Source organism: Borostomias antarcticus (genome assembly GCF_949987555.1).
Source record: "Borostomias antarcticus genome assembly, chromosome: 2".
In the NCBI taxonomy this organism is placed as follows: Eukaryota; Metazoa; Chordata; class Actinopteri; order Stomiiformes; family Stomiidae; genus Borostomias; species Borostomias antarcticus.
Window position 1 is genome coordinate 19,248,852 of NC_140235.1, and position 27,434 is coordinate 19,276,285.

At 49.1% G+C, this 27,434-nt stretch overlaps 1 protein-coding gene across 1 annotated transcript in view; it reads right to left on the reverse strand.

Moving 5' to 3' along the window:
* The window catches only part of malrd1 (MAM and LDL receptor class A domain containing 1), a gene marked incomplete at both ends in the record, with an annotated part of 86,237 nt that extends 76,487 nt beyond the window's left edge, over positions 1–9,750 (reverse strand). Inside the window, one exon of the mRNA XM_084453588.1 lies at positions 7,275–9,750. Coding sequence (XP_084309714.1) covers positions 7,275–9,750 — 2,476 coding nt within the window. The remainder of the gene's footprint in view (positions 1–7,274) is intronic.
* Positions 9,751–27,434: the final 17,684 nt, after the last annotated feature.

A 27,434-nucleotide genomic window follows, 5' to 3' on the forward strand; every position in this document is an offset into this window, starting at 1 on the left:
GACTCCACCCCCTCAGGTTAGAGTCAGTCGCGGACAGTGTAGCCCTCTCTGGGCTACCCTCCGCACCTACTAGTGAAGGCCGTGTGTCTCTAGCCCACTCTGAGGCCGAGTTGTGGGGTCATGGCGTGGATAGTGGCGTGCTGGCCAGACTCCGCCCCCTCAGGTCAGAGCCAGTCAGGAACAGTGTAGCTCTCTCTGGGCCACCCTCCTGCACCCACCGGGGAAGACCGTGTGTCTCTAGCCCACTCAGGGGCCGAGTTGTGGGGTTCGTGGCGTGGATAGTGGCGTGATGGCGAGACTCCGCCCCCCCAGTTGTGGCTCACGTCCGTTGTGTTGTGGCTCACTTCCGTTGTGTTGTGGTCGGTTTGTGTTGTGTTGTGGCCGGTTTGTGTTGTGTTGTGGCTGATTTGTGTTGTGTTGTGGCCAATTTGTGTTGCGTTGTCACCTTTTTGATGCGCTGTCACTTTTTTTGATGCGTTGTCACTTTTTTTTGAGGCATTGTCACTTTTTTTGATGCGTTACCACTTTTTTTTAATGCATTGTCACTTTTTTGATGGTTTGTGTTGTGACACTTCAGGGCCACCGTACGCCGGCGCTTTCAGCATGTTGATCTATTTTGAAGGAGCAATCTGTGGGCAGTTTTGAGAAATCCATGTATTTAATTCAGTGCTAGAATGAGTGTGTTACAGATGACCAGAAGGGGGATAAAACGTATCCCCCTGGCGATTAAAAAAAATAAAATAAAGATCAGAGGGAAATCAAAAGCAGAGACATGGAAATCCCCTCCATCCCCCGCAGTAAATCACACCCACGATGTAATAATGGTCACTTGTGGCCTCTTGCTAGGCCAAATGCAGGATGAAATGGCATTGTAGAGAAAACATCTGCTAGACAAAGCCATTTGATATTCTAATGCTGCTGCATGTGCTCGTATTTTCAGGGAAAACAGCAGGATCCTTGAACATGACAGCAGCTGGGGTCCATGAGTAACAAGCATCACAGTAGGAATTTATGGAGCATCAGTAATTGATGTATTTACATTCATCAGGGAGGGAGGGAGAGAGAGAGAAAGAGGGAGAGAGAGAGCGTGAGTGCGTGTGTGTATGTGTGTGTGTGTGTGTGTGTGCGTGTGTGTGTGTGAAAGAGAGAGAGGGAAGCAGGGGTGTGGGCATATGTACTGTACGGGACGGTGAATAAGCTTACCTGCATTGTGATCTGTAATCCTGACCTATTAGGCCAGACCTATCCACCTATCCACCGGGACCTGGCTATCACCATTGAAGACATAGTAGTAACCGTGACTCGGACTCCGAGGAATCTGGGTGTGACCCTGGATGACCAACTGTCGTTCTCCGCAAATATCACATCCGTCACACGCTCCTGCAGATTCATGCTCTACAACATCAGGAGGATTCGCCCTTTCTTCACTGATGAAACGGCACAGGTGCTCATCCAGGCCCTGGTCATCTCCTGCCTGGACTACTGCAACTCCCTCCTCGCTGGGGCCCCGACGTCAGCCATTAAACCCCTAGAACTTGTCCAGAAAGCTGCTGCTCGCCTGGTGTTCAACCACCCCAAGTTCTCCCACACAACTTCCTTTCTCCTCTCCCTACACTGGCTCCCTGTAGCGGCTTGCATCCAGTTTAAAACAGGGCAATGAAAGGAACAGCCCCCTCCTACCTCCAGGCCATGGTCAAACCCTACACCCCCTCCTGACCGCTACGCTCTGCTACCTCAGGGTGACTGGTTGCCCCGTCACTCCAAGGCCCCTGCGGTTGATCGACACAGTCACGGCTCTTCTCTATCCTGGCCCCGCAGTGGTGGAATGAACTGCCCACTGATGTCAGGACAGCAGAGTCGCTGCCCATCTTTCGTCGCAGGCTCAAAACTCTTCTCTTCAAGAACTACTACAACAATCCTCCCTCTTAAGTACCTATTGTATTTTAGATTGCTATTCTTGCACTTTGCCTTCAGCACTAGATTATACTCAGTCACTTGTTTTTAGAAAGAAGATGCACTTGTGAGTTCTGGCAAGTAGTAGTACATTGGCTTTTCCTGCGTTAAATGCAATTATTGTTAGTCGCTTTGGATAAACGCGTCTGCTAAATGACTGTAATGTAATGTAATGTAATGTATTAAAGCGGTCGTTAAAATATTTCCCCAAATGTTCAGAAGAGAATAGTGGACTTCTGCTTCTGAAAGCCTACAGGTCCCCCTTTGGCCTGCATCGCATTCTCTTGATGACGATTTTAAGATGGTGAACCTATGTGACATTCTCTACAGGCCTGTAAAAACTGACATTGACTGACTCAGATTTATCGACTGCAAATCCTCTCTGATTAAATTCCATACACTCTTCATAAACCCCCCCTATTTAACAAGCCAGGGGACTATGGAGGACTCCCGGGATCACCACACACACACATGCACACACACACACCATGGCTGAGCCAGAACCACACTACACATATACTACACAGCCTGTATGTATGTATGTATGTATGTATGTATGTATGTATGTATGTATGTATGTATGTATGTATGTATGTATGTACTGTATGTATGTATGTATGTATGTATGCATGTATGTTCATTGACTTACCTAACTGTATAGTAATATTCATACTGACTGAATGTATGTACGTAGGTACATACTGTACAAGTACAGTATATAAGTACATACTGTACTGTACATATATAAGTACAGTACCCACTACATGGGGAGGGGGGTAGCAGAATAAAAAAGGAATATCAGGGACTAGTCAGTATAAATATAGCTATACAATAGGATTATATATATATCCTTATCTAGTGTCATTTTTGTTACTCTGTATCTAGTGGTTCTTTTCTTTCCAGCCTTTCTGTAAATTTTCAACTGCTGACATGCCAAATTTCCCTGGGGGGATCAAAAAAGTATGCTATCTATCTATCTATCTGTCTGTCTGTCTGTCTGTCTGTCTAGTAGGCCTATCGATCACATCTTTACTGCAGATCTGGGAAACAGTTTTGAGCTGAACTTGAATGTTCTCCCTCAAGACTTTTCTCACCTTCAATTTTGGAGACCATGCAATGTAGGCTATTACTGTGAAGGTGAATTTGTCTCTTACATTTCCCCCTCTTATTGCCCATTCAACACATACCGAACACCCACACGTCAGGTGGACAGTGAGTTATTGCAGCCTATAGCGGGAGCACACAGAAACTCTGACACCTAGAGCTCCGCTGGCAGGATGAATGTACGCACAGTAGAATTCCTCTAATAGCAATAATTGTATCTCATAGGTCGGCCTCTGAATTCACACGGGGAGGCTGGCGGTGTCTACATTCAATTCCCTTGACCCTCTCAGCCATAACAGAACAGAGAAGTGAAGGTAAAGAAAACCAGCTAATCTGCGGTGATTAAATTGTGTTCTACATGGCCGGTCGCTAATAGGGCGTAATTCCTTTACAAACGTCCTAAGCGTCTGAATCGGACATTAAACTTCTGTTATTGCCAAATGAAGGAGACGAGAGGGTACACAATAATAGACCAAAAATAATTATAATGTTCTGCTGAATGTCTCTCTTCACCTCTCCTTGCTCCTGTTTTTGAGATTCTTCTTGTCCGTTATGTGATTAGAATTCACTACGCCAGGAGGTTGATAATTAAACCATCTTCAGTGAAGTCTGGGACAGGTTGACTTCGTAGAGTTTCCAGGAAGCTCTCTCCGGGGGGAGCACACTTCCTCCCTGGGCCCCCCCCTCTGGGTTCACCATGATGGGAACAGCTTTTAACCTGTGAAAAAAGTTTTAAAGGGTTCCACATATCCTAATTTAACCTACATTCTATCTCTACCTTTGTTCCCGAAAATGTGTTCTATAATGTCCTTTGGTCTGAAAAAACATGTATTTATTTATCAGGGCTATTTTAGTACCCCCCCCCCCCCCCCCACCCAGGCTGAATTGACTTGATTCAGAGTATGCTAATTATTTATTTAAATTAGTTCCCGCCAGGTAATGTTACCGCCCACTTTGCTGTTTTGAAAAGATGGCAGCTAATTTGGTTCCTTACGATTTTGACCCGCCTAGCGATCCAGAGAACGACAACCACCAGCCGTTAGGGTTAGGGTTGCCACCAGGTGCATCAATCAAATGCATCGATTCTATTGACAGGTGTCATTACAGCGATGCGTGTGCAATTTCGAAACAGGATGATGACGTTGCACAGAAAAAGGTCAATAGCTTACCAGCAACTTGTTGGCTAATGTACCCCAGCCTTTTAAGTTAAACCAGGAGGCTAAAATAGCAGTCACATAGGCCTAACGTTATTACCAAAATAGCAAATAGGCGAGCCAACTGTAAACAATCTAAGTGCCTGTTAGAATAATACTAACGTTAGCGCGCCGGCTACAACAGCCACCATCCACACACACAAAGCACAACTCGTGGAGTTTGGTATTTTTGTACTTACAGTTTCAGCGTCTTCACGAACAGTTGGTAGCATCGTTCCTTAGAAGCAGGAACTTTGCAAGTCCTTGTTCAAACTGGCCGAGATTTATGAACGATTCGCGAGTAAAGTGCGCAGCGCACACTAAGACTATTTAGGAAGGGTTTCGAGAATATTACAATTATAAATAAAATTCAACCACTTATCTTTTCTTTCATCGCGTGGGAGGGAGTGGAGAGGCTTGTTTGTCAGAGAACAGCCAAGGACATGGCACCGTTTACCAAATTTAATGTCCATCCTCGTAGGAGAGACTGGAGACGCGAGGATAGGTAAATGATAAGTTGGCCTACGCAACAATCTAAATATGCTAATCAGGGGCGAAGTATGCAAATTCTCAAAAAACGTGACATCAGGGCCCCCACTTCCGGAAAATGAAGCAATTGATAGGAGGGGGGAGGGGGGGAAAGCGCTCACGGGCAATACAGAGAGAGCAGCGAGTGTTAGGAATTGGGACTGGGCATATCAGTAAGACTCTCAAAAACCGAAATGAGGGTGAAAAATACATTTTCGATTGAGTTTAGCATATGTGGAACCCCTTTTCTACACCAGAAAAACCCAAGGGCACACCTCTCTCCCCAGACAGACAACTGTTTGACTCTACAGTGGAATAATGAAGAGTGTTTAGATTAATTGCAGATCATTAGCCCTCATACAAGACACAGACTAGCAATTACATTCTGGAGTATAAGGAAACAAATTGGGCTGGCCACTGACAGAAAGCTTAAGCCAGTCTCATGGATCACTAGTACATCTTTTCCCAGTCACGGAAGGTACACACTAACTCTCTATAGCCTACCCACCTCAGCCTGATAAATAGCAACATTTATTCTCCTCTTCATTCAGAGTTCAGAGACACCGCCACGAGACTCTCACAGGGCAGGTTGGGTTACAGGGACCCTCCTTGAGAGTGTCATTCTTGTTTGTTCGTTGTTTGTTGAGCCGGTGTGCCCCACCCCTGCGTGTTCTTCCTTCCTGTTCCCCGCTGGGTCCGCCTCGCCCAGCTCCTCTCTCCCCTACTACCTCGCTCCCTCACCAACATAGCCTGGTGTCTGCCACAGACGGACAGCCACCGCCATTGGTGAGTGAACACTAGGGGGTAATAGAAAGATGGCAGACTTGGCACAACTTCCCCTCAAGCAAGACCAGGGGGAGGAAGTTACGCAACAGCGACGCTCTTTTGATGTGGCACACGGACATTTATTCTGGCCCTGATTGTTCTGTCAAAAGCTGTTCTTCGGGAAACATTTAGGTCTATGTTAAAAGGCAGACGAGACGCCTCATAACTCTGCCTGCCATCCCCTTTTATTTTTTAACTTAACATTTATTTAACCAGATAAGTCAATTGAGAACCAATTCTCATTTGCAATGCCGACCTGGCCAAGAGGCAGAACAGAAAGCAAGTCTATACATAAAACATAAGTAAAATACATAATAAATAATCAAACATAAATAAGTAAACAACAAGGATCAGGTTTAAAAACATCACAACATCCCAAAATATACAATATCTAAACAAAGTAGAGAATCCACATGGGTCAGTGGTCAGTTGAAAAACATGACAACGTTTCGGCAAAACTGTGCTATAGACCAGGGAGGTTATTTCAAAAACAGGTACAGTGATCAGAGATTATGTCAAATAAAGAGTTATTAAAGGAGGGTAATGAAATGAAGGTGAGGAGTTTTAGTGACTTTTGTAACTCGTTCCAGTCGGTAGGGGCAACAGACTGGAAAGAGTGACGGGCAAAGGAGGTGCGGACTTTGGGGATAACCAAGGTGATGTGTTTGCTGGAGCGTAGAGTGCGTGTACTGGTGGAAATGTTCAGTAGTGAGCAGAGGTATGGGGGGGTATTACCGATAATGGATTTGTAGATGAGCTGGTACTGTTATGCCCCCGGGAAGGGGGGGGCACCCCTGAACAGAGAACCGGACCAGGGCAGCAGACCCAGAGAAGCAGACGGACACCAGAGTAACTATAATAGCCCGAAGGCGGTTTTAATAAATGATAAACAAAAGGAACAAAAAAAGGGGGATAACTAAGGTACTGCGGTGACCACACCGGGAGAAAAAGTAAACACAAAAACACAGACGGACTGCCACTTTAAGGTGGGGGGTATGTATGTGTGCGTGCGTGTGAATGGGATGTGAAATTAAGTGTATGGATGCGTGAGGGCAAATGGCTATGTGGAGGGATGTTGTCTGTGTGCGTGCGTCAGGCTACCGCGGGGACTGGCGAGCCGGAGAGATCCCCGTGGAGGAGCGTCAGGGGGAGAGGTCTGGTCCGAGGGGCACGAGGCGAGCGAGAAAAAAAGCCGGTGGAGAGGGGAAGTCCGGGAGCTGCGTTGGTGGCGCGGGCGCCGGCGCGGAGGCGGTAGGCAGGGCGAATCGCGGAGCGGGAGGGAGGCGCGGAGTGGAGCCGGGAGAGCCGAGTCAGAGAGGGCGGCGCGGGACGAAGACGGGGTCTTGGAGGGGAAAACGGAGAGAGGGACACGAGGAGTTAACGAGAACAAGGAAAACAACAAAGGGGCGTACAATTAGCTGGGAGCTTAGCAAAGAATTACCAAGATCTCAGTATAACCAAGCACTGAGCGGCGGGGCTGCTGGCTTCTTGTAGCCGCCCGAGATGATTGCGGCAGGTGAGCCTGATTGGTAACCGGCTGCACCTGCCGCGGTCTCGGGCTTGTTCCCGGGAGTGCCCCAGCGCTCGTTCGCCCCGGCCCTGGGTGAGGCGGGGCCTGGGCTGGGACCACAACAGGACCCCCCTCCCTACGGGAGACACCGGGCGACCGACCGATGGCGTCAGGATGGACCCGGTAGAACTCACGCAGCAGGCCAGGGTCGGCCAGATAGGAGCGGGGAACCCAGCTGCGGTCCTCCGGCCCATACCCCACCCAGTCCACCAGGTACTGGAACCCCCGTCCCCGGCGGCGGACCGAGAGGATCTGGTTGACCTCCCAGACCAGGTCGCCACCCTCGAGGACCCGGGGCGGTGGCGGCGCAGGGGCAGGCGGAGACAGGGCTGAGTCAGCTACTGGTTTGACCTGGGAAACGTGGAAAACTGGGTGGACCCTGAGGGAGGCTGGGAGACGCAGCCGGAGAGCCGAGGGGTTGATGATCCTCTCCACAGTGTAGGGCCCGACATACCGAGGAGCCAGTTTCCGGGAGACGCCAGGGACGGGGAGGTTCCTGGCCAGCAACCACACTCTCTGCCCCAGGTGGTAGGCAGGGGCCGGCACCCTCCGCCGATTGGCGCTACGCTGGGCACGGTCTCTGGCTCGCAGCATGGCGGCGCGGGCATTCTTCCAGATACGCCGGCACCGATGGAGGTGAGCCCTGGTGGACGGCACCGCAACTTCCTGTTCTTGAGAGGGGAAGAGGGGTGGCTGGTAGCCCAGGGAACACTCAAACGGGGACAAACCAGTAGCCGAACTCACCATGGCGTTGAGGGAATATTCAGCCCAGGGCAGGTAACGACTCCAGGAGGCGGGGTTGCTTGTCGTTATGCAGCGGAGGGTCGTTTCCAAGGCCTGGTTGGCCCGTTCCGCCTGCCCGTTGGTCTGGGGGTGGTATCCCGACGAGAGGCTAACTGTGGCCCCTATTCCCCGACAGAAAGCCCGCCATACCTTAGAGGTGAACTGGGGTCCCCGGTCCGAGACGACATCCTGGGGGATGCCATGCAACCGGACCACATGGGTGGTGAGGAGGTCTGCCGTTTCAGCCGCGGACGGGAGTCCCGGGAGAGCGATGAAGTGGACCGCCTTGGAGAACCGGTCGACCACGGTCAGGATGGTGTTATTGCCTTGGGATGTCGGAAGGCCAGTCACAAAGTCCAGGGCGATATGTGACCATGGTCGACCGGGGATGGGCAAGGGGCGGAGGAGGCCGGCTGGAGGGCGGTGGGAGGCCTTGCTACAGGAGCAGATGTCACAAGCGGCCACGTATTCCCGGGTGTCGGCTCCCAAGGTGGGCCACCAGAACCGCCGTCGGATGAACTCCGCCGTCCGATGGGCCCCAGGGTGACAGGCCAACCGACTGGCATGGCCCCACTCCAGGACCTTGCTCCGGACGGCGGACGGGACGAAGAGGCGATGCCGGGGCCCACCGCCTGGGTCGGGCTGGGCGCGCTGGGCAGCCCGGACCACCGATTCGACTCCCCAAGTGACCACACCCACCACCCGGGCCGGGGGGAGGATGGCATCAGGGCGTTCTGTGGTGCTGGGGGCACTCTCGGGGAAGAGTCGGGAAAGGGCATCGGCCTTGATGTTCTTGGAGCCCGGGCGGTAGGTGAGGGTAAAGTCAAACCGGCTGAAGAAAAGGGCCCAGCGCGCTTGCCTAGGGCTGAGCCTCTTAGCCGTTCGTATGTACAGGAGGTTTTTGTGGTCGGTCCAGACCACAAAGGGTAGCTTGGCCCCCTCCAGCCAGTGCCTCCATGCTTCCAAGGCAGCATGAACGGCAAGGAGCTCCCTGTTCCCCACGTCATAGTTCCTTTCCGCAGGCGAAAAGCGTCGGGAGAAGAATGCCACTGGGTGGAGACACTGGTCCTCTTCCGACCGCTGGGACAGGACGGCCCCGATACCCAAATCCGAGGCGTCCACCTCAACAATGAAGTGTCGAGAGGGGTCGGGGAGGATGAGTACCGGAGCTGTCGCGAACAGGCCCTTAAGGGCTGAGAATGCCCTCTCCGCCTCCGGGGTCCAGAGGAAGGGGCTGAGGGTTGAGGTGAGCGCGGAGAGGGGCGCAGCAACTCGGCTGAATCCTCGGATAAACCTGCGGTAGAAGTTGGCAAACCCGAGGAAACGCCTGAGTTGAGTCCGGTCGACTGGGCGTGCCCACTCCACCACCGCGCTCACCTTCTTGGGATCGGCCCGCACCTGCCCGCTCTCCACGATGTGGCCCAGGAACTCCACGGAGGCGGAGTGGAAGACGCACTTCTCCGCCTTGACGAAGAGCCTATTCTCCAGTAGTCGGTTGAGGACCAGGCGGACGTGTTGAATGTGTTCCTGCTCCGTCCTGGAGAAGACCAGGATATCGTCCAGGTAAACGACAACCATGATGTTAAGCATGTCCCGGAGTACATCGTTTACCAGAGCCTGGAAGACAGCTGGGGCATTGGTTAAGCCAAAGGGCATCACCCGGTACTCAAAATGCCCCAGGTGGGTATTGAATGCCGTCTTCCATTCATCCCCCTCACGGACACGCACCAAGTGATAAGCATTGCGTAGATCAAGTTTGGTGAACACCGTGGCGTGGGAGAGTGGCTCAAACATGGAACTAAGGAGTGGCAGTGGATACTTATTTTTTATGGTGATGTCATTAAGCTGGCGGTAATCAATACAAGGCCTCAGGCTGCCGTCCTTCTTCGAGACGAAAAAGAAGCCCCCGGCAACCGGGGAGGACGACGGCCTTATGACTCCTGAGGCCAAAGACTCAGTGATATAATTGCGCATAGCCTCCTTCTCCGGGACGGAGAGGTTGTACAACCGGCCGACGGGATAGGTTGCCCCGGGAAGGAGGTCTATGGCGCAATCATAAGGGCGGTGAGGAGGGAGTGAGAGTGCACTGTCCTTACTGAAAACGGGTGCCAAATCGTGGTACGCGGGTGGAACACCAGTGAGGTCAGGGGGTGAGGGTTCGCGTTTGATCTCACTGGACAGAGAGTGGGCGGAGCGTAAGCAGTTGGCATGACAGGCCACGCTCCAGCGCAAAATCCGTCCAGAGGACCATGAAATGTGCGGGTCGTGTCTGTCTAACCAAGGTCTGCCCAGGACCAACGGAGCCGTGGGTGCGTTAAGTACCATAAACCGTGCCGTCTCTACGTGATTGCCAGACAGGGTTAACGTGAGTGGTGCGGTGCAATGGGTGATCTTACCCAGAGAGCGACCATCTAGTGCCTGCGCCGAGAGGGTGGTATCAAGGGGGACGAGCGGGATGCCTGCCTGCTGGGCCAGGGTTCGGTCGATTAGGCACTCGTCGGCGCCCGAGTCCAGGAGAATCCCTGCAGAGAGCGACTCTTTTCCCCATGAAAGAGTGGCTGGGAACAGTTGGTTAGGCTCCCTCCGGGATTGGGGCAGGGTGGTAAGGCTCACTAGAATGCCCCCATCTAGTGGGCCGGGGCTTTTGGCCGAGAGGGGCAGGCGCGGATGACGTGGCCCGCCTTCCCGCAGTAGAGGCAGAGCCGGTCACGCATCCGCTGTTCTCTTTCCTCCGGGGACAGGCGTGATCGGCCCAGCTGCATGGCCTCCTCTTCGGCCCCAGGAGGAGACAGGTGGCGGGTCCCAGAGGCCGTAGAAGGGGGCGAGGGGTCCCGGAAGGGATGGGCAGGATCCCTGGGGGGCACCCGGTTTGCGAGCGGTTTGTGGGGTGGCCCCAGCCGGTTGGCGCGCTCCAGACGCCGCTCCCGCAGCCTCTCGTCTACCTGAAGGGCAAGGGTGGCCAGCTCAGCGAAGGTGGCGGGACGGTCTCGGATGATCATGTCTTTAATGGTCTCGCTGAGGCCCCGCCTGTAAGCACTCCGGAGCGCCACGTCATCCCACCCGCTGTCGGCGGCAAGCATGCGGACCTCCAGTGTGTAGTCCGCCACTGACCGCGACCCCTGTTGGATGGTGTGTAGCCGCCCGGCCGCGTCTGCCCCCTCTGCGGGGTGGTCGAACGCCAGCTTGAATTCAGTGACAAAACACTGGTAGTCAGCAGAGAGCCCGTTGTTGTGGTTCCTCATCGCCATGGCCCAAGCTAAGGCCCGCCCCGAGAGCAGTGACATTACTAACGCCACCTTGGCGGCGTCTGACCGGTATCTTGAGGGCTGGTGGCAAAAAAGTAGTTCGCACTGCCCCAGGAAGCCTCGACACAGATCAAACTCCCCGGAGAATGGCCTGGGGCAGGGGAGGTTGGGCTCAAACCGGGGCTCAGAGGGTGTTTGCTCAGGGGGCTGGGACCAGCTCTGGGGAGCCGGGTCGTTTAGGCCGGGCCGGGAAGAGCGTGGCTCTGGGGGAGGACCGGACTCAGGGGGGTGGCAGATGAGTGAGCCTGGCCACCATCTCCGCCAGGTTGGAGACCTGATGAGTCAGGGAGGTGAGCACGCCCGCCGTGGCATGGGAGGCCGTCCGCAGTTCCCCCATCTCCGATGTGACTCGGGCAAAGGTGGTGTCGAGCTCCGAGGTTAGCTTGTTAAGCTGAACGGTGTGGCTACGGACTACGGTCTCCAGGACCGAGGGACCTGGGGGTGGGGATACTGCGGGCTTAGCTGCATCCGCCTGCCCACTGGGTCTGCTTTGGTCCATAAGGGCTTGGTTATTCTGTTATGCCCCCGGGAAGGGGGGGGCACCCCTGAACAGAGAACCGGACCAGGGCAGCAGACCCAGAGAAGCAGACGGACACCAGAGTAACTATAATAGCCCGAAGGCGGTTTTAATAAATGATAAACAAAAGGAACAAAAAAAGGGGGATAACTAAGGTACTGCGGTGACCACACCGGGAGAAAAAGTAAACACAAAAACACAGACGGACTGCCACTTTAAGGTGGGGGGTATGTATGTGTGCGTGCGTGTGAATGGGATGTGAAATTAAGTGTATGGATGCGTGAGGGCAAATGGCTATGTGGAGGGATGTTGTCTGTGTGCGTGCGTCAGGCTACCGCGGGGACTGGCGAGCCGGAGAGATCCCCGTGGAGGAGCGTCAGGGGGAGAGGTCTGGTCCGAGGGGCACGAGGCGAGCGAGAAAAAAAGCCGGTGGAGAGGGGAAGTCCGGGAGCTGCGTTGGTGGCGCGGGCGCCGGCGCGGAGGCGGTAGGCAGGGCGAATCGCGGAGCGGGAGGGAGGCGCGGAGTGGAGCCGGGAGAGCCGAGTCAGAGAGGGCGGCGCGGGACGAAGACGGGGTCTTGGAGGGGAAAACGGAGAGAGGGACACGAGGAGTTAACGAGAACAAGGAAAACAACAAAGGGGCGTACAATTAGCTGGGAGCTTAGCAAAGAATTACCAAGATCTCAGTATAACCAAGCACTGAGCGGCGGGGCTGCTGGCTTCTTGTAGCCGCCCGAGATGATTGCGGCAGGTGAGCCTGATTGGTAACCGGCTGCACCTGCCGCGGTCTCGGGCTTGTTCCCGGGAGTGACCCAGCGCTCGTTCGCCCCGGCCCTGGGTGAGGCGGGGCCTGGGCTGGGACCACAACAGGTACCAGTGTATTGGTCATCTGGTGTGGAGTGATGGCCATTCGATTTGGGAGTACAGGTCGCAGTGATGGGTGTTGAAAGGGGCTCCGGTGACAAAGCGTATGGCAGTATGGTAGATGACGTCCAGTTTATTGAGAAGGTTTTTGGGGGCAGTCCTGTAGATGATGTTCCCATAGTCCAGAATTGGCAGAATGGTCATTTTAACCAGGATGTGTTTTGCAGAGTGGGTGAAGGATGCTTTATTACGATACAGAAAACCAATTCTTGTTCCGACTTTGGTGAGCAGGGTATGGATGTGGGTCTGAAAGGAGAGTGAACTGTCGAGCCAGATACCTAGATATTTGTATGTGTCAACAAATTCTAGTTCTGATCCATCCAGTGAAATGATTTTTTGGGGGACAGTTAGCTTGGGGTAGGTTCCGATTGAAGACCATGCATTTAGTTTTTTTGATATTTAGAAGAAGGTGAAGGTTGGAGAAGGCGTATTGAATGCTGTTGAAGCTGTGTTGCAGGGAAGCCAGGGCACTGTTCAGAGAGGGACCAGATGGGTACAGGATGGTGTTGTCAGCGTACAGATGGATGAGTGAGTTGCTAGCAGCATGAGCAACATTATTTATGTAAATTTTGAATAGAGTTGGAGCAAGAATGGAGCCCTGAGGGACACCCATGGACAGGGGCAGTGGATCCGATAGCAAGCCCTCAGCTTTCATAGACTGTACACGCCAGAGAAGTAGCTACTGAACCATGCCAGACATTCCTCTTTGAGTCCCACATCCTTGAGTCTGTGAAGCAGTATGCAGTGGTCAACAGAGTCAAACGCCTTTGCCAGGTCAATAAATACAGCTACACAGTAATGCTTAGCATCAATGGCACATATGATGTCGTTTAAGACTGAGTGTTGCAGAGACACACCCATAGCCAGTTCTAAAGCCAGATTGCATTGTGCTGATAATACTGTGGAACTCCAGGTGGTTGGTGAGCTGATTGTTGACTAGTTTCTCAAAAACTTTCAAAAGACAAGGCAGGCTGGATATGGGCCTGTAACAGTTGAGGTCTAACTTGTCACCTCCCTTGAATAGAGGGATGACAGCAGCAGATTTCCAGTCCTTGAGGAATTTGGAGGTTTGAAGGGAGAGGTTGAACAGGCAGGTGATGGGGGCTGAGAGGTAAGCTGCCAGCTTCAAAAAGAAGGGGTCCAGATCATCCAGTCCGGCTGATTCATACGAGTCCATCTTAAGCAGCTCCCTAAGCACCTCACGCTCCTCTACCAACTGAACTGAGATTTTCTTTTGGTGCAAGTTCTGTTTGAGATCTACAGAGATTCTTCAATACCCCGCCAGCATTTCATCTGTGTGCACGGAGGCTCTATTGTGCGCCGAGGAGATTTGGAAGAACTAACCGTAACCCTCTTTCAGTGGTTCTCCTGCTTCAGTTATAGTTTAAGATACATCTGAGACAAAACAAGGCTTTAATAGGCCTAGTCTGACAGCAATACATATATCAACTTTAACAAGGGGTTCACTTTCAAATAATTAAACAGAAAATACTCTGTCAGCATCTAGAGAACTTGATAGGAGAGCTGCCTCGATACACAGAAGATTCAAGATCTTGAATCTTGGCAGCTCGTTACACTGAATGTCAGAGACTTCAGCTTGTTAAGATATTCCATAAAAAATCACAATGTAAGATCATAGAGCTGAAAAGATAAACGCACCTCACTGAATTCATTCAAAGTTTAACAAGTAATTTCAGTATACAAGGCCTTCATATCTTCCATATCATATAATCTACCAACGTACTGTATTAGAGGACGAACCAACACAACACCATTATTGCCATCTAAAGAGCGATCATAACATGTTCCTGTGCAGGACGTTGGCTCTGTAGAAACTAGGATTAGCGAAACCCCTTTGGAGCGCCGGTGAAATATTCCACCCAGAGGGAAGGTAGAAAGACAAGGTGAGCAGTATGAGTTTGACTTGGCCAGCAAGTGATTCTGGGAGGGTTGAGAAATGTGGAGGGTAGGCTGTTGACTTTTGTTTATAAATAAAACTCTGAAATGGTACTCACTGTGAAGTCATACCAGGACTCGTCTTGACAGATTCGTCTGGGCTATTGATTCAGGAGAGAGCCGTAGGGGTGAAACTGTTGTGAAGCTGATTTATACTGGATGCTACATCAACAAGGTTGTTGGATATTTGTTATCAAAGTAATTAATTCCCCCTTTCCTTCCGGAGGTCCATGGTGTTCAAACTTAGTCATGCGAGAAATAGCATTCACACAGATGATTCATCCACTGGATCACAATGAAGGATCTACTTATATAGTGATGACACATCAGAAGGTAGGGCAGGTTAAGAGCCTGCAGTGTTCTGCACTGACAGTCTCTCCACAGTGCTACAGTATTACAGCATGTGGCCATATATAATCACACTGTGTGTGTGTATGTGTGTGTGTGTGTGTGTGTGTGTGTGTGGTGTGTGCGTGCATGTGTGTGTGTGGCCGGGGGGTCCTACATTTTACTTAAAATGGCACAAACCACGTCTTTCTCACATCCTCATGACCTTCTCCCACTTATCTGGGGAACCCCGCCCTGTATGAGGTTGATATGTGGCAGGTGTATTTGTGAGGACCCGAGGTTGTGTTGCGTGTGAAGCTCTTTGGATCAGCGGTTCTGGAGAAATCGGTTGAACAGCATGGGCACGTGTGGGCCTAATGGGCAAGGAGGCAAGGACCTAAGGAAGTGCAGCCAGAGGGCGAACACTCATAGGCACATACACGCCAAAGAAAAATGATCATCCAAATGAAGAAACTCACACTGCAATTTAATGAACTAATAACTGAACCACCACCCAACAGTTCTCTCAAAGCAATAAGCTTCAGTGTTCAGTGATGAATAATCTTACTATTTCTCTCTAGTAAACAGTCTGATAAACGTTTGACATAATGGGAACTATCCATCCTCCCTTAGCTGACCCTTCAGTGTCTCTGTGATGGACCTCACGACACTTCAGGCATCTTAGTGAAAACTAGGACCCGTCATATTCAGCAACAGAGCACTGTGCTACATAAAGAGAACAGGTGATGAACTTAGACTAATCTATGATCAATCGCTTAATCTCTATCAAGTAAAATTCTATACAGTACTATGTCATTCGATATGGTAGCGCTAGATTACTTAATAAAAATGACACGCCTGCCATGATAATTGTGTATTTTAGGAAGATACGGTCGCAAGGTGTAATCAAAGGTCGGCAGCCTCGCTTGTGAGACCTCATGCCAAGCCCCTGAACCATTGAGGTCCTTTCACTGATGTATACTGTAGGAATATGCTCAGTGAAGATTTACCTCAGACTGCATCTGTTGGCTTTAACCCCTATCAGTCATTCGATATGGTAGCACTAGATCAAGGTAGACGACCTCGCCTGTGAGACTCCCCCTTCTCCCAAACTGTCTTTATTTATTTTACCCTGTCCTGTCCTTGCGTATCTCCCCCGTCTGTACTCTGTACACATATCTATTTTTTATACTCGTTGTATACTTGTTTATTTGTACATAAGCCTATCTGAACACTCGTTGTATATTTGTACACAACCCATTTGTATATTTGTTGTACAGTTGTCCTAAGTGTTACTCTAGTTTTTATTCCGGTTGGGGCCCTGCACCAGGCCAACATTGTAAATAAGAAGTTGTTCTTAATTGATTCTGTCTGGTTAAATAAAGGTAAAAATAAATAAAAAATCATTTGGATGATCATTGAGGAAAATTGGGCATAGATGGGCATAATCTTGGCTATTGAAAATGGATGATTATGTAAGACAAAGCAGGTTCTGAACTCGGTGACTGGCTGGCCCCTGACTGGAACACCTTGTTCCCGTGTGGCTGAAGGTTGCAGACCTTGAAGATTATCCCAGACATCCCATTACATCTGACATGGACTGGGTCCAGAATTGTGGACGCAGGCCAACTAAGTTAGCAATTAGCTAAAGCGAGGTACAGCATAAGGTGTGCTGTAGTTATGTCTTTGGATCTGTGGCCAGGCCGGAGGGCTCAGGACCTCTCCTGGCCTCTGTGTGTACTAGTCCCTAAAGGCCTGTGTGCCTGTCTGTAAAATGACACATGATGTAGCCCAAGGCCTACAGCACTGTATGAATAATATCTCTGATGTGGAAAAATTGCAGTAGAGAGGTTATCTCCAGCATGGATCTCCAGCATAGATGCAGGGTCTATTCTTCTTACGATTTAATTTGCTTTGTGTTTGAATTGGAGAAATAATCAGTGTATTGTGAGAGGAAAATAAAAATATAATATTGATTAATTCCTTATCTCCATCCCTCATACTCTCTGTACTAAAGCCACATTACATACAAAATGTATCTACGTACTGTAGGATTACTAGGGATGTTTCCATGGAGACAGACCATATCTAAAGTCTTTCCAGCTTTTTATCTGAGGAACTTCAAGGAAGGGCTTCTGATATTTTCAAACTCATGTCTGTACAGAATATTAATTCAGAAAGCTCTGAATGCAAAGATGTCTCAGATTAACATCATTAATACAGATTAAATGTATAGTATAGGACAACAGCCTGCTCCAGTTATCTGTACATTTTAAAATATAGAAAGACTTGCTTAATTTTCTTACCTTCTTTTCTTGTCATGAATAGGACATCAAAGCATGACAAATCAATTTTCTCATGGACGGCCAAGCTAGAAAAGCAGAGAGAAGAGAGAGGGGTAGAGCAGAGAGATAGCAGAGTACGGGGGGGTAGGAGAGCAGCAGGAGAGAGATATAAGAGAGAGAGAGAAAAAGAAAGGGAGAGAGGCTGCAGAGCAGAGAGATCAGTGAGAGGAAGACAGGTAGCAGAGACAGCAGGGAAAGAGGGAGGGAGGTAGAGAGAACAGAGAGAGGAAGAGAGAGAGGGAGTTAGTAGAGAGTGAGGAGGGAGGGATGTAGCAGAGAGAAAAGAGAGAGAGAAAGAGAGGAAGAGATGGATCTAGCAGAGAGAAGAGGGAGAGTGAGGGAGGGAGGTCTCAACATTGAGTGTTCCACCTGATATCTGGTGTTTGTTCTTGCTGCAGGGGATCTGGCACTCCAACAGAGCAGCTCCATCCCTTTCTATTCCTATACCATTGCCGAGCTTCATCTTCACAGTAGGGCTGCACAATTAATCGTAAATTAATCGAAATCGCGATTATGACCTCCGCAATTAACTAATCACAAAAGGCCGCAATTAATGTGATTAATAATTTTGCTTTGAATTGAGTGTGCTAGGACTACACGGACGAATCACAGGCGCTTATGCTGTCTGACCAATCACATGCGTTCCCGCTGAGTGCGCTGTGCGTAGCAATTTCACTGAGAAGACAGTTAGCAGTAGGTCAAGACCAGGGCCGTGTTTCCCAGAGGCATCGTTAAAGGGTAATGCTCGTTTTTGACAACCTGAACCTTATTTACGACATATTATAAGAAGTTTGACTCACCGAGATCACTTTTGTGTAGTTCGGAGGCCTGTAGAAGAAATTTAAAATCCAGCGCGAGCCAGTATATCCATGAAATGACGGTGATCGGGGCACCGAGAATGCAGTTTCTCAAAATCTATTTTCGGCCGCTAAACGGTTGTTTTCATCAATCAGATTGGATGAATCGACAGTTGAGATTCCTCAACGCGAGCCATTGTTGTGGTTTTCAAATACGGGGTCTTTAGCCTCTGTAATATGATCTTTACACGCCTTTCCCCACTTGCTCCAGCACGCATGCGCACAGGCCAGCGCGCAGACTGGCTATTCTCCGTCTCACATTCTCTGCGCTACGATCGGATTGTTGCTGACGAATGACGACGACAATATTCTCGGCACCAACAACGATCGTAGCGCAGATCAAGCGCGTAGCGCAGTTGTCAAAAACGAGCATTGCCCTTTAAGGCATCGTAGCGCTACGTGCTTCTTAAAGGGCAATGCTCGTTTTTGACAACCTGGACCTTATTTACGACATATTATAAGAAGTTTGACTCACCGAGATCACTTTGGTGTTGTTCGGAGGCCGGTAGAAGAAATTTAAAATCTAGCGCGAACCAGTATATCCATGTAATGACGGTGATCGGGGCACCGAGAATGCAGTTTCTCAAAATCCATTTTCGGCCGCTAAACGGTTGTTTTCATCAATCAGATTGAATGAATCGACAGTTGCGATTCCTCAACGCGAGGCATTGTTGTTGTTTTCAAATACGGGGTCTTTAGCCTCTGTAATATGATCTTTACACGCCTTTCCCCACTTGCCCCAGCACGCATGCGCACAGGCCAGCGCGCAGACTGGCTATTCTCCGGCTCACATTCTCTGCGCTACGATCGTTGTTGGTGCCGAGAATATTGTCGTCGTCATTCGTCAGCAACAATCCGATCGTAGCGCAGAGAATGTGAGCCGGAGAATAGCCAGTCTGCGTGCTGGCCTGTGCGGGAGGAGGCCAAACTGGTTTAAAACAGAGCAAGGTGAGGGGAGACAAGATGTTCTGTCATGTTGTTCAGGGATGGTGATTTATGCCATAGCTTTCATGCATTCTTTGTTTGCTGATGTAATCGCTTTGCTTTATTTAGAGGGACTGGTTGACTCCATCCCCCAAGGGTTACAGGTATATTGATTTATGAGCCTGAGCACCAAGCCACACACACACACCTGCCCATTTGCACGTGCACACACATATACACACACCCATGCATACATACATGCACTCACACACCCGCCCATCTGCACGTGCACATTTTACATAACATTAGTCATTTAGCAGACACTTTTATCCAAAGAGAGAGACTAACAATAATTGCATTTAACGCAGGAAAAGCCAATGTACTGCTACTTGCCAGAACTCACAAGTGCATCTCCTTTCTAAAACAAGTGACTAGCATAATCTAGTGCATAATCTAGTGCAGAAGGCAGTGCAAGAATGAAGGCAAAGTGCAAGAATAGCAATCTAAAATACAATACAATGCATACATATACATGCACCTATGCATACATACATAATTACACACAAACCCGCCCATCTACACGCACGCAAGCACACACACACACATTTTTTTGTTCCCTCTACAGTGATGTGTCGATACGCTGCTTAATATTCTTCTCATATCCTCTCCCATCAATTTTTAAGGAGCCATGAATGTTAAACAGGGCAGGAGAGGAGTTTTATAGGTGGCTTGACCCATGTTCAGTGTATTAACCGGCTTTTGTATTTCTGACCTTTAATTTCTTGACATTACACCTGATATTGGGTGGCTGGGTTCAAACCGGTGGGGGATGGAGCACTGCCTTTCATCATAGCTGTGTCTTCTGGGTCAACACTCCTCCATAACTTGTTATTCAGCAGGGCGTCAATATGATCTCTTACATTATGAGGACCATGATCAGATCGGGGTTTAGAAGCGTTCAGAGCACCGTTTGGTGGAGCCATCTTCTGCCCAAGGCGAGGAGTCTTCTACGGCCTGCTGAGTATCGCTGGGATGACAGACATCAGTCATCCCAAGTGATGGATGACCCTCTCTCTGCACGATCAAGTGTGTGCCACCATTATTATCAGTCAGGTTTTACAAAAACAGAACATTTGGCTTCCGCGCAACCACAAGGGTTATCTCTTGATAGATTATCATAGTTCTTGTGAAGTAGGGCTGCACGATTATGACAAAAGATGATAATTGCGATTATTTGCTTCAAAATGGTCATTGCGATTAATAATTGTGATTCATATTTAATATATAATATTAATATATAATAAGGAAAATGCTCCCAAGTCACGGACGTTGATCCCTTTCTTGCTACTAACTCACTGACATCGTTTTCGCTCATGTTTTCACTACTCATGGCTGCAGGTAGGCCTACTCTTGTGACACTAGGTCAGTGGAAGGTGTTCTGTCAAAAGGGTGAACTGCCCAAACAGGAACTGGTGGAATTTCCGCACCCCGAACACTATGCCAAGGGCTTCTCGCTGGATTTGGGCATAGTTTGACTCCGCCTTATTCAAGGTATGTGATGCAAAGGCGATGGGTCTTTCTTCACCAGATGGCATGATATGGGACACCACAGCTCCCACCCCATATGGTGAAGCGTCACAGGCAAGCTGTATAGGCAACTTGGGATCAAAATGGGTCAGTGCCTCCCACTTCAGGAGTGCGTTCTTTGATTTTTTAAATGCCTCCTCACATTTGTCATTCCAGTTCCACTTTGTTCCTTGGCACAGTAGCCTGTGTAGTGGTCTTAGCAGCATTGGAGCAGTCAGGAATTAATCGGCCGTAGTAATTCAGTAGGCCGATGTACGAGCGCAGTTGACTGATGTTCTGAGGTGCCGGTGCCTCTAGTATGGCCTTTATCTTGGAAGGTGCCTTGTGTATCCCTGCGGCATCTATGACATGCCCAAGATACTCTACGGATAGCTGGAAGATCTTGCATTTGTCACTCCTCACTCTGAGTCCATATTCCTTCAGCCTTGTCAGTGTAGCATCCAGGTTCTGGAGATGGTCGTGTTCATCCTTCCCAGTGATAAGGATATCATGATCCAAGTAATAATTGATGCCTGGCGGTCCACTGAGGATCTGGTCCATTGCCCTCTGAAACAAGGCTGCATTACGCGTAATGCGTAATGCCAAAGGGTAGACGGCAGTATCTAAATAACCCCTTGTGTGTCGTGATTGTCAGCATTTCCCTGAACCTTGAGCTATATCTATTTTGCTAAATCTCTGCCCCCCACGCTAAGCCTGCGAACAGGTCATCGATAGTGGTAGGGGATATTGCTCAGCTGCCAGTGCTGAATTCACTGTGACCTTGAAATCTCCACGTATCTGGACAGAGTTTTCCTTTAATACGGGTACTATTGGTGTTGCCCACTCACTGATACTCACAGGTTCCAGTACCCCATCTTTAATGAGCTTCTCTAATTTCCCCTCAACCTTTGGTCTAATGCTGTATGCACTGGTCGCGCCTTCAAGAACTTTGGCTTGCAATCTTCCTTCACATTGAACTTGACAGAGATATCCTTTATGCTACCAAGCTCATCCTTAAAAACCTCAGCATGTTCCTCAAGAATGGTGGCCAATCTGGAGTCTCCTTGTAATACCACCTACTAGCAAACAAAACATGTTCAGTCACAATTATACTGTTAAAACTAAGATGCCTGGATAAAGAAATATGTTTTCCAACGGATATATTTGACGAAAGTAGATTAATAAGCAAGCCGCTTTTTAATCGCTAACTCTGACTGCACATGTCAAAGGTATCAGTGACACGTTTTTTCAAAGATGGCGCGGTTCAATAGGGCTTCACTTTAGATTTTGAATCCTGGGGGCCTGGGTTGTATCCAGTTCTATTAATACATCCATGATAGGAATACATGGGCTATGTTTTCGTCAAGTCCACAACGCATTTATTAAAGAAATCGTTTTGTGCACAACGCTTCAATAGATTAAATTTCGTTTTTGTCTGACAAAAACTAGTGATATACGGTTGTCCTGTCACAGAGTCGTCACAGTAGAGGGTGGGGGGTTGTAGGTTGCCACTGTGATGAAGATGCTGGCTACCTGACAGCAATCCAGTAGAATGGTTAGATCAAAATTGCAGTGTTACGGTTTAATGATGATATTAGAGAACATTTAGCCTAGTTTCTTTAATTGAACATAGAGAGAGAGAGAGACAGACTCATGATGAAGAGAGAAAGAGAGACTGATTCTCGCGTTGGCTAGTAGTACTGGCAAAAGGTAAAGCACATCAATATATCACTATAAAACTAAAATGAACATGTTTACTAATGTAAGCCAGTGGCCACATACCTGTAACATGCCTGTGTCTGCCTCAAAAAGACATTTAGCCTACTGACTGACGACTATTGAGTGCCTATCGCGTGCGTGTGCAGGTGCATTTGTTTCGGCGGTGGGTGCATATAGGCGTAGTTTTAGGTATGGACGCTATGGATATGTCCATACCAAAGCCACAGAATAACGAATTGTCCCTACCAAAAATAATACAGAGTGAAAACTGTAGTTTTTAATTACCATTCACAACTTGCGAAAAGCCGAGCTGCATCAAATTGTGGCCTGCCCAGAATGTGATGCAGCTCGGCTTGGCATAGGGGTTCCTGGAGCTCGGTAGCCTGGCTGTACGATCGCGAACGTGTGAACAAAATGAATACCACATAAGAGCAAATATAAACTGCTCGACTATAATCAATCAGTCAATCAATCAATCAATCAAAGCTTTATTTGTATAGCGCATTTCATACCCAGAGGCAACACAATGCGCTTTACAGAGAACAAGGGAGGTGGGCATACGCCCCACTCTCTACATATTCCAGAGGGAAGCAAAAAAACAGTCATCACCCGGGGGCCAGATAAGTGAGCTGTAAAAATTCTTCCCTGACCCCTCTCAACAAGGCGATCGAGCAAGCTCCAGGAGTATGTTTGTCTACCGGCTAAGAACATTTATAAAAAATACATTACATTAAATTACATTACATTTCAGAGTAAGAGAGGCTAAAAAAGCATCATAGGAGAGAGGGCATCCTATGGACATGCTACGACATCCACAGCAGACACGGGGGTGTCTATTGGACTCCGGGAGGTCTGCTGGTGACAGTGGGGCATCCACTGGACCTGGTTAGAAGATAGGAGGTAGAGAGAGAGGCACTAGGGAGAGGGAAGGCAGAACAGGGTTAGAGCCATACAAACCACACAGATATTGAAACAGGCAACCTGGAGCAAGCTCCTGGAATATATTTGTCTAATGGCTAAGAACATTTAAAGAGCAATAAATTACATTAAATTACATTTTCAGAGCAAGAAAGGCTAAGAGCATCAGGTCCAGGCCTAAGCCGGATGTGGACTGATGTGTGTCTGTGTGTACGTGTGTGTGTGTGTGTGTACTAAATACTACGACATCCATAGCTGACACGGAGGTATCTATCGGACTCAGGGTGGTCTGCGGGCGACACACACACACACACACACACACACACACACACACACACACACATACACACACAGTATGCGTAGTTAACAGACATCCGCATTGCAGCGCGGATGGCTGCTTCCACTCCTGGGCCAACCAGGGAGTGGACAGTCGTCAGCAAGAAATGGCAGGACTTCGCCAGTCAGGCCAAAAGCCGGGGGGCGGCAGTTCGCCGAGAGGCAGAGCACCGTGCCTTCCCTCACCCCGGAGGAGGAGAAGGCCCTATCGATCATCGGCCTCACAGCCTCCCAAGGCATCACTGGTGGCCTTGATTTGGAGTCTGGAGAGGGCCCCTCCAACATCCAGCCCTCAGCTGAATCACCCCAAGCCTCCCAGCCCTCAGCTGAATCACCCCAAGCCTCCCAGTCCTCTGGAGAGGAGACCCCAGCGCAGTCAGACTGCTCCACCCCGTCGACACGCTCTCCCCCCACACACCCCATGACGTCCCCCCCCCCCTCCCCCCGTGAGAGGCAGCTGAACACCACGGATGCGAGGTGCGACTGCAGCGAGGAGCTCCTGGAGGTGGGGAGGCAGAGGCTGGGTGTGCAGCGTGAGAGGCTGGACCTCCAGAACAGGCAGCAGGCCCTAGCGGAGGCACAGTTTGTGTGGCCCTCCATATCAGTGCCCATCATTCTGCCAACTCCAGGTAGGCCAAGTGTATATTTTGTATACTCTGTCTATTCCCACACTGCATGCATTCCATTCAATGTCGCTAATTGAATTTTCCTCCCTTGCATGCCTGAGACACACTGCACACACTCACCACACACACTACATACACTTACCACACACACTTCACACACTCACCACACACACTACATACACTTACCACACACACTGCACACACTCACCACACACACTACATACACTTACCACACACACTACACACACTCACCACACACACTACATACACTTACCACACACACTACACACACTCACCACACACACTACATACACTTACCACACACACTTCACACACTCACCACACACACTACATACACTTACCACACACACTGCACACACTCACCACACACACTACATACACTTACCACACACACTACACACACTCACCACACACACTACATACACTTACCACACACACTACACACACTCACCACACACACTACATACACTTACCACACACACTGCACACACTCACCACACACACTACATACACTTACCACACACTGCCCACCCACTACAGTACACTGCACACACACACTACATACACTCACCACACCACTCATCCTTCCTACGTGTTGCTACCTTGTCGTGGTGGGAAGGCTTGTGTGCCTCCATGACCATGAAGTCTATATTGGTGGGGGGTCACCCCCCAGCAGGTTCAACCATGCCGGGCAGGTTCAGGGTAGAGGCCAGACGAAAAGCAACAACTGGCCCTCCATAGTGGCCCACCACTATGCCAAGGGCTTCTCGCTGGATTTGGGCATAGTTTGACTCCGCCTTATTCAAGGTATGTGATGCAAAGGCGATGGGTCTTTCTTCACCAGATGGCATGATATGGGACACCACAGCTCCCACCCTATATGGTGAAGCGTCACAGGCAAGCTGTATAGGCAACTTGGGATCAAAATGGGTCAGTGCCTCCCACTTCAGGAGTGCGTTCTTTGATTTTTTAAATGCCTCCTCACATTTGTCATTCCAGTTCCACTTTGTTCCTTGGCACAGTAGCCTGTGTAGTGGTCTTAGCAGCATTGGAGCAGTCAGGAATTAATCGGCCGTAGTAATTCAGTAGGCCGATGTACGAGCGCAGTTGACTGATGTTCTGAGGTGCCGGTGCCTCTAGTATGGCCTTTATCTTGGAAGGTGCCTTGTGTATCCCTGCGGCATCTATGACATGCCCAAGATACTCTACGGATAGCTGGAAGATCTTGCATTTGTCACTCCTCACTCTGAGTCCATATTCCTTCAGCCTTGTCAGTGTAGCATCCAGGTTCTGGAGATGGTCGTGTTCATCCTTCCCAGTGATAAGGATATCATGATCCAAGTAATAATTGATGCCTGGCGGTCCACTGAGGATCTGGTCCATTGCCCTCTGAAACAAGGCTGCATTACGCGTAATGCGTAATGCCAAAGGGTAGACGGCAGTATCTAAATAACCCCTTGTGTGTCGTGATTGTCAGCATTTCCCTGAACCTTGAGCTATATCTATTTTGCTAAATCTCTGCCCCCCACGCTAAGCCTGCGAACAGGTCATCGATAGTGGTAGGGGATATTGCTCAGCTGCCAGTGCTGAATTCACTGTGACCTTGAAATCTCCACGTATCTGGACAGAGTTTTCCTTTAATACGGGTACTATTGGTGTTGCCCACTCACTGATACTCACAGGTTCCAGTACCCCATCTTTAATGAGCTTCTCTAATTTCCCCTCAACCTTTGGTCTAATGCTGTATGCACTGGTCGCGCCTTCAAGAACTTTGGCTTGCAATCTTCCTTCACATTGAACTTGACAGAGATATCCTTTATGCTACCAAGCTCATCCTTAAAAACCTCAGCATGTTCCTCAAGAATGGTGGCCAATCTGGAGTCTCCTTGTAATACCACCTACTAGCAAACAAAACATGTTCAGTCACAATTATACTGTTAAAACTAAGATGCCTGGATAAAGAAATATGTTTTCCAACGGATATATTTGACGAAAGTAGATTAATAAGCAAGCCGCTTTTTAATCGCTAACTCTGACTGCACATGTCAAAGGTATCAGTGACACGTTTTTTCAAAGATGGTGCGGTTCAATAGGGCTTCACTTTAGATTTCGAATCCTGGGGGCCTGGGTTGTATCCAGTTCTATTAATACATCCATGATAGGAATACATGGGCTATGTTTTCGTCAAGTCCACAACGCATTTATTAAAGAAATCGTTTTGTGCACAACGCTTCAATAGATTAAATTTCGTTTTTGTCTGACAAAAACTAGTGATATACGGTTGTCCTGTCACAGAGTCGTCACAGTAGAGGGTGGGGGGTTGTAGGTTGCCACTGTGATGAAGATGCTGGCTACCTGACAGCAATCCAGTAGAATGGTTAGATCAAAATTGCAGTGTTACGGTTTAATGATGATATTAGAGAACATTTAGCCTAGTTTCTTTAATTGAACATAGAGAGAGAGAGAGAGAGACAGACTCATGATGAAGAGAGAAAGAGAGACTGATTCTCGCGTTGGCTAGTAGTACTGGCAAAAGGTAAAGCACATCAATATATCACTATAAAACTAAAATGAACATGTTTACTAATGTAAGCCAGTGGCCACATACCTGTAACATGCCTGTGTCTGCCTCAAAAAGACATTTAGCCTACTGACTGACGACTATTGAGTGCCTATCGCGTGCGTGTGCAGGTGCATTTGTTTCGGCGGTGGGTGCATATAGGCGTAGTTTTAGGTATGGACGCTATGGATATGTCCATACCAAAGCCACAGAATAACGAATTGTCCCTCCCAAAAATAATACAGAGTGAAAACTGTAGTTTTTAATTACCATTCACAACTTGCGAAAAGCCGAGCTGCATCAAATTGTGGCCTGCCCAGAATGTGATGCAGCTCGGCTTGGCATAGGGGTTCCTGGAGCTCGGTAGCCTGGCTGTACTATCGCGAACGTGTGAACAAAATGAATACCACATAAGAGCAAATATAAACTGCTCCACTATAATCAATCAGTCAATCAATCAATCAATCAAAGCTTTATTTGTATAGCGCATTTCATACCCAGAGGCAACACAATGCGCTTTACAGAGAACAAGGGAGGTGGGCATACGCCCCACTCTCTACATATTCCAGAGGGAAGCA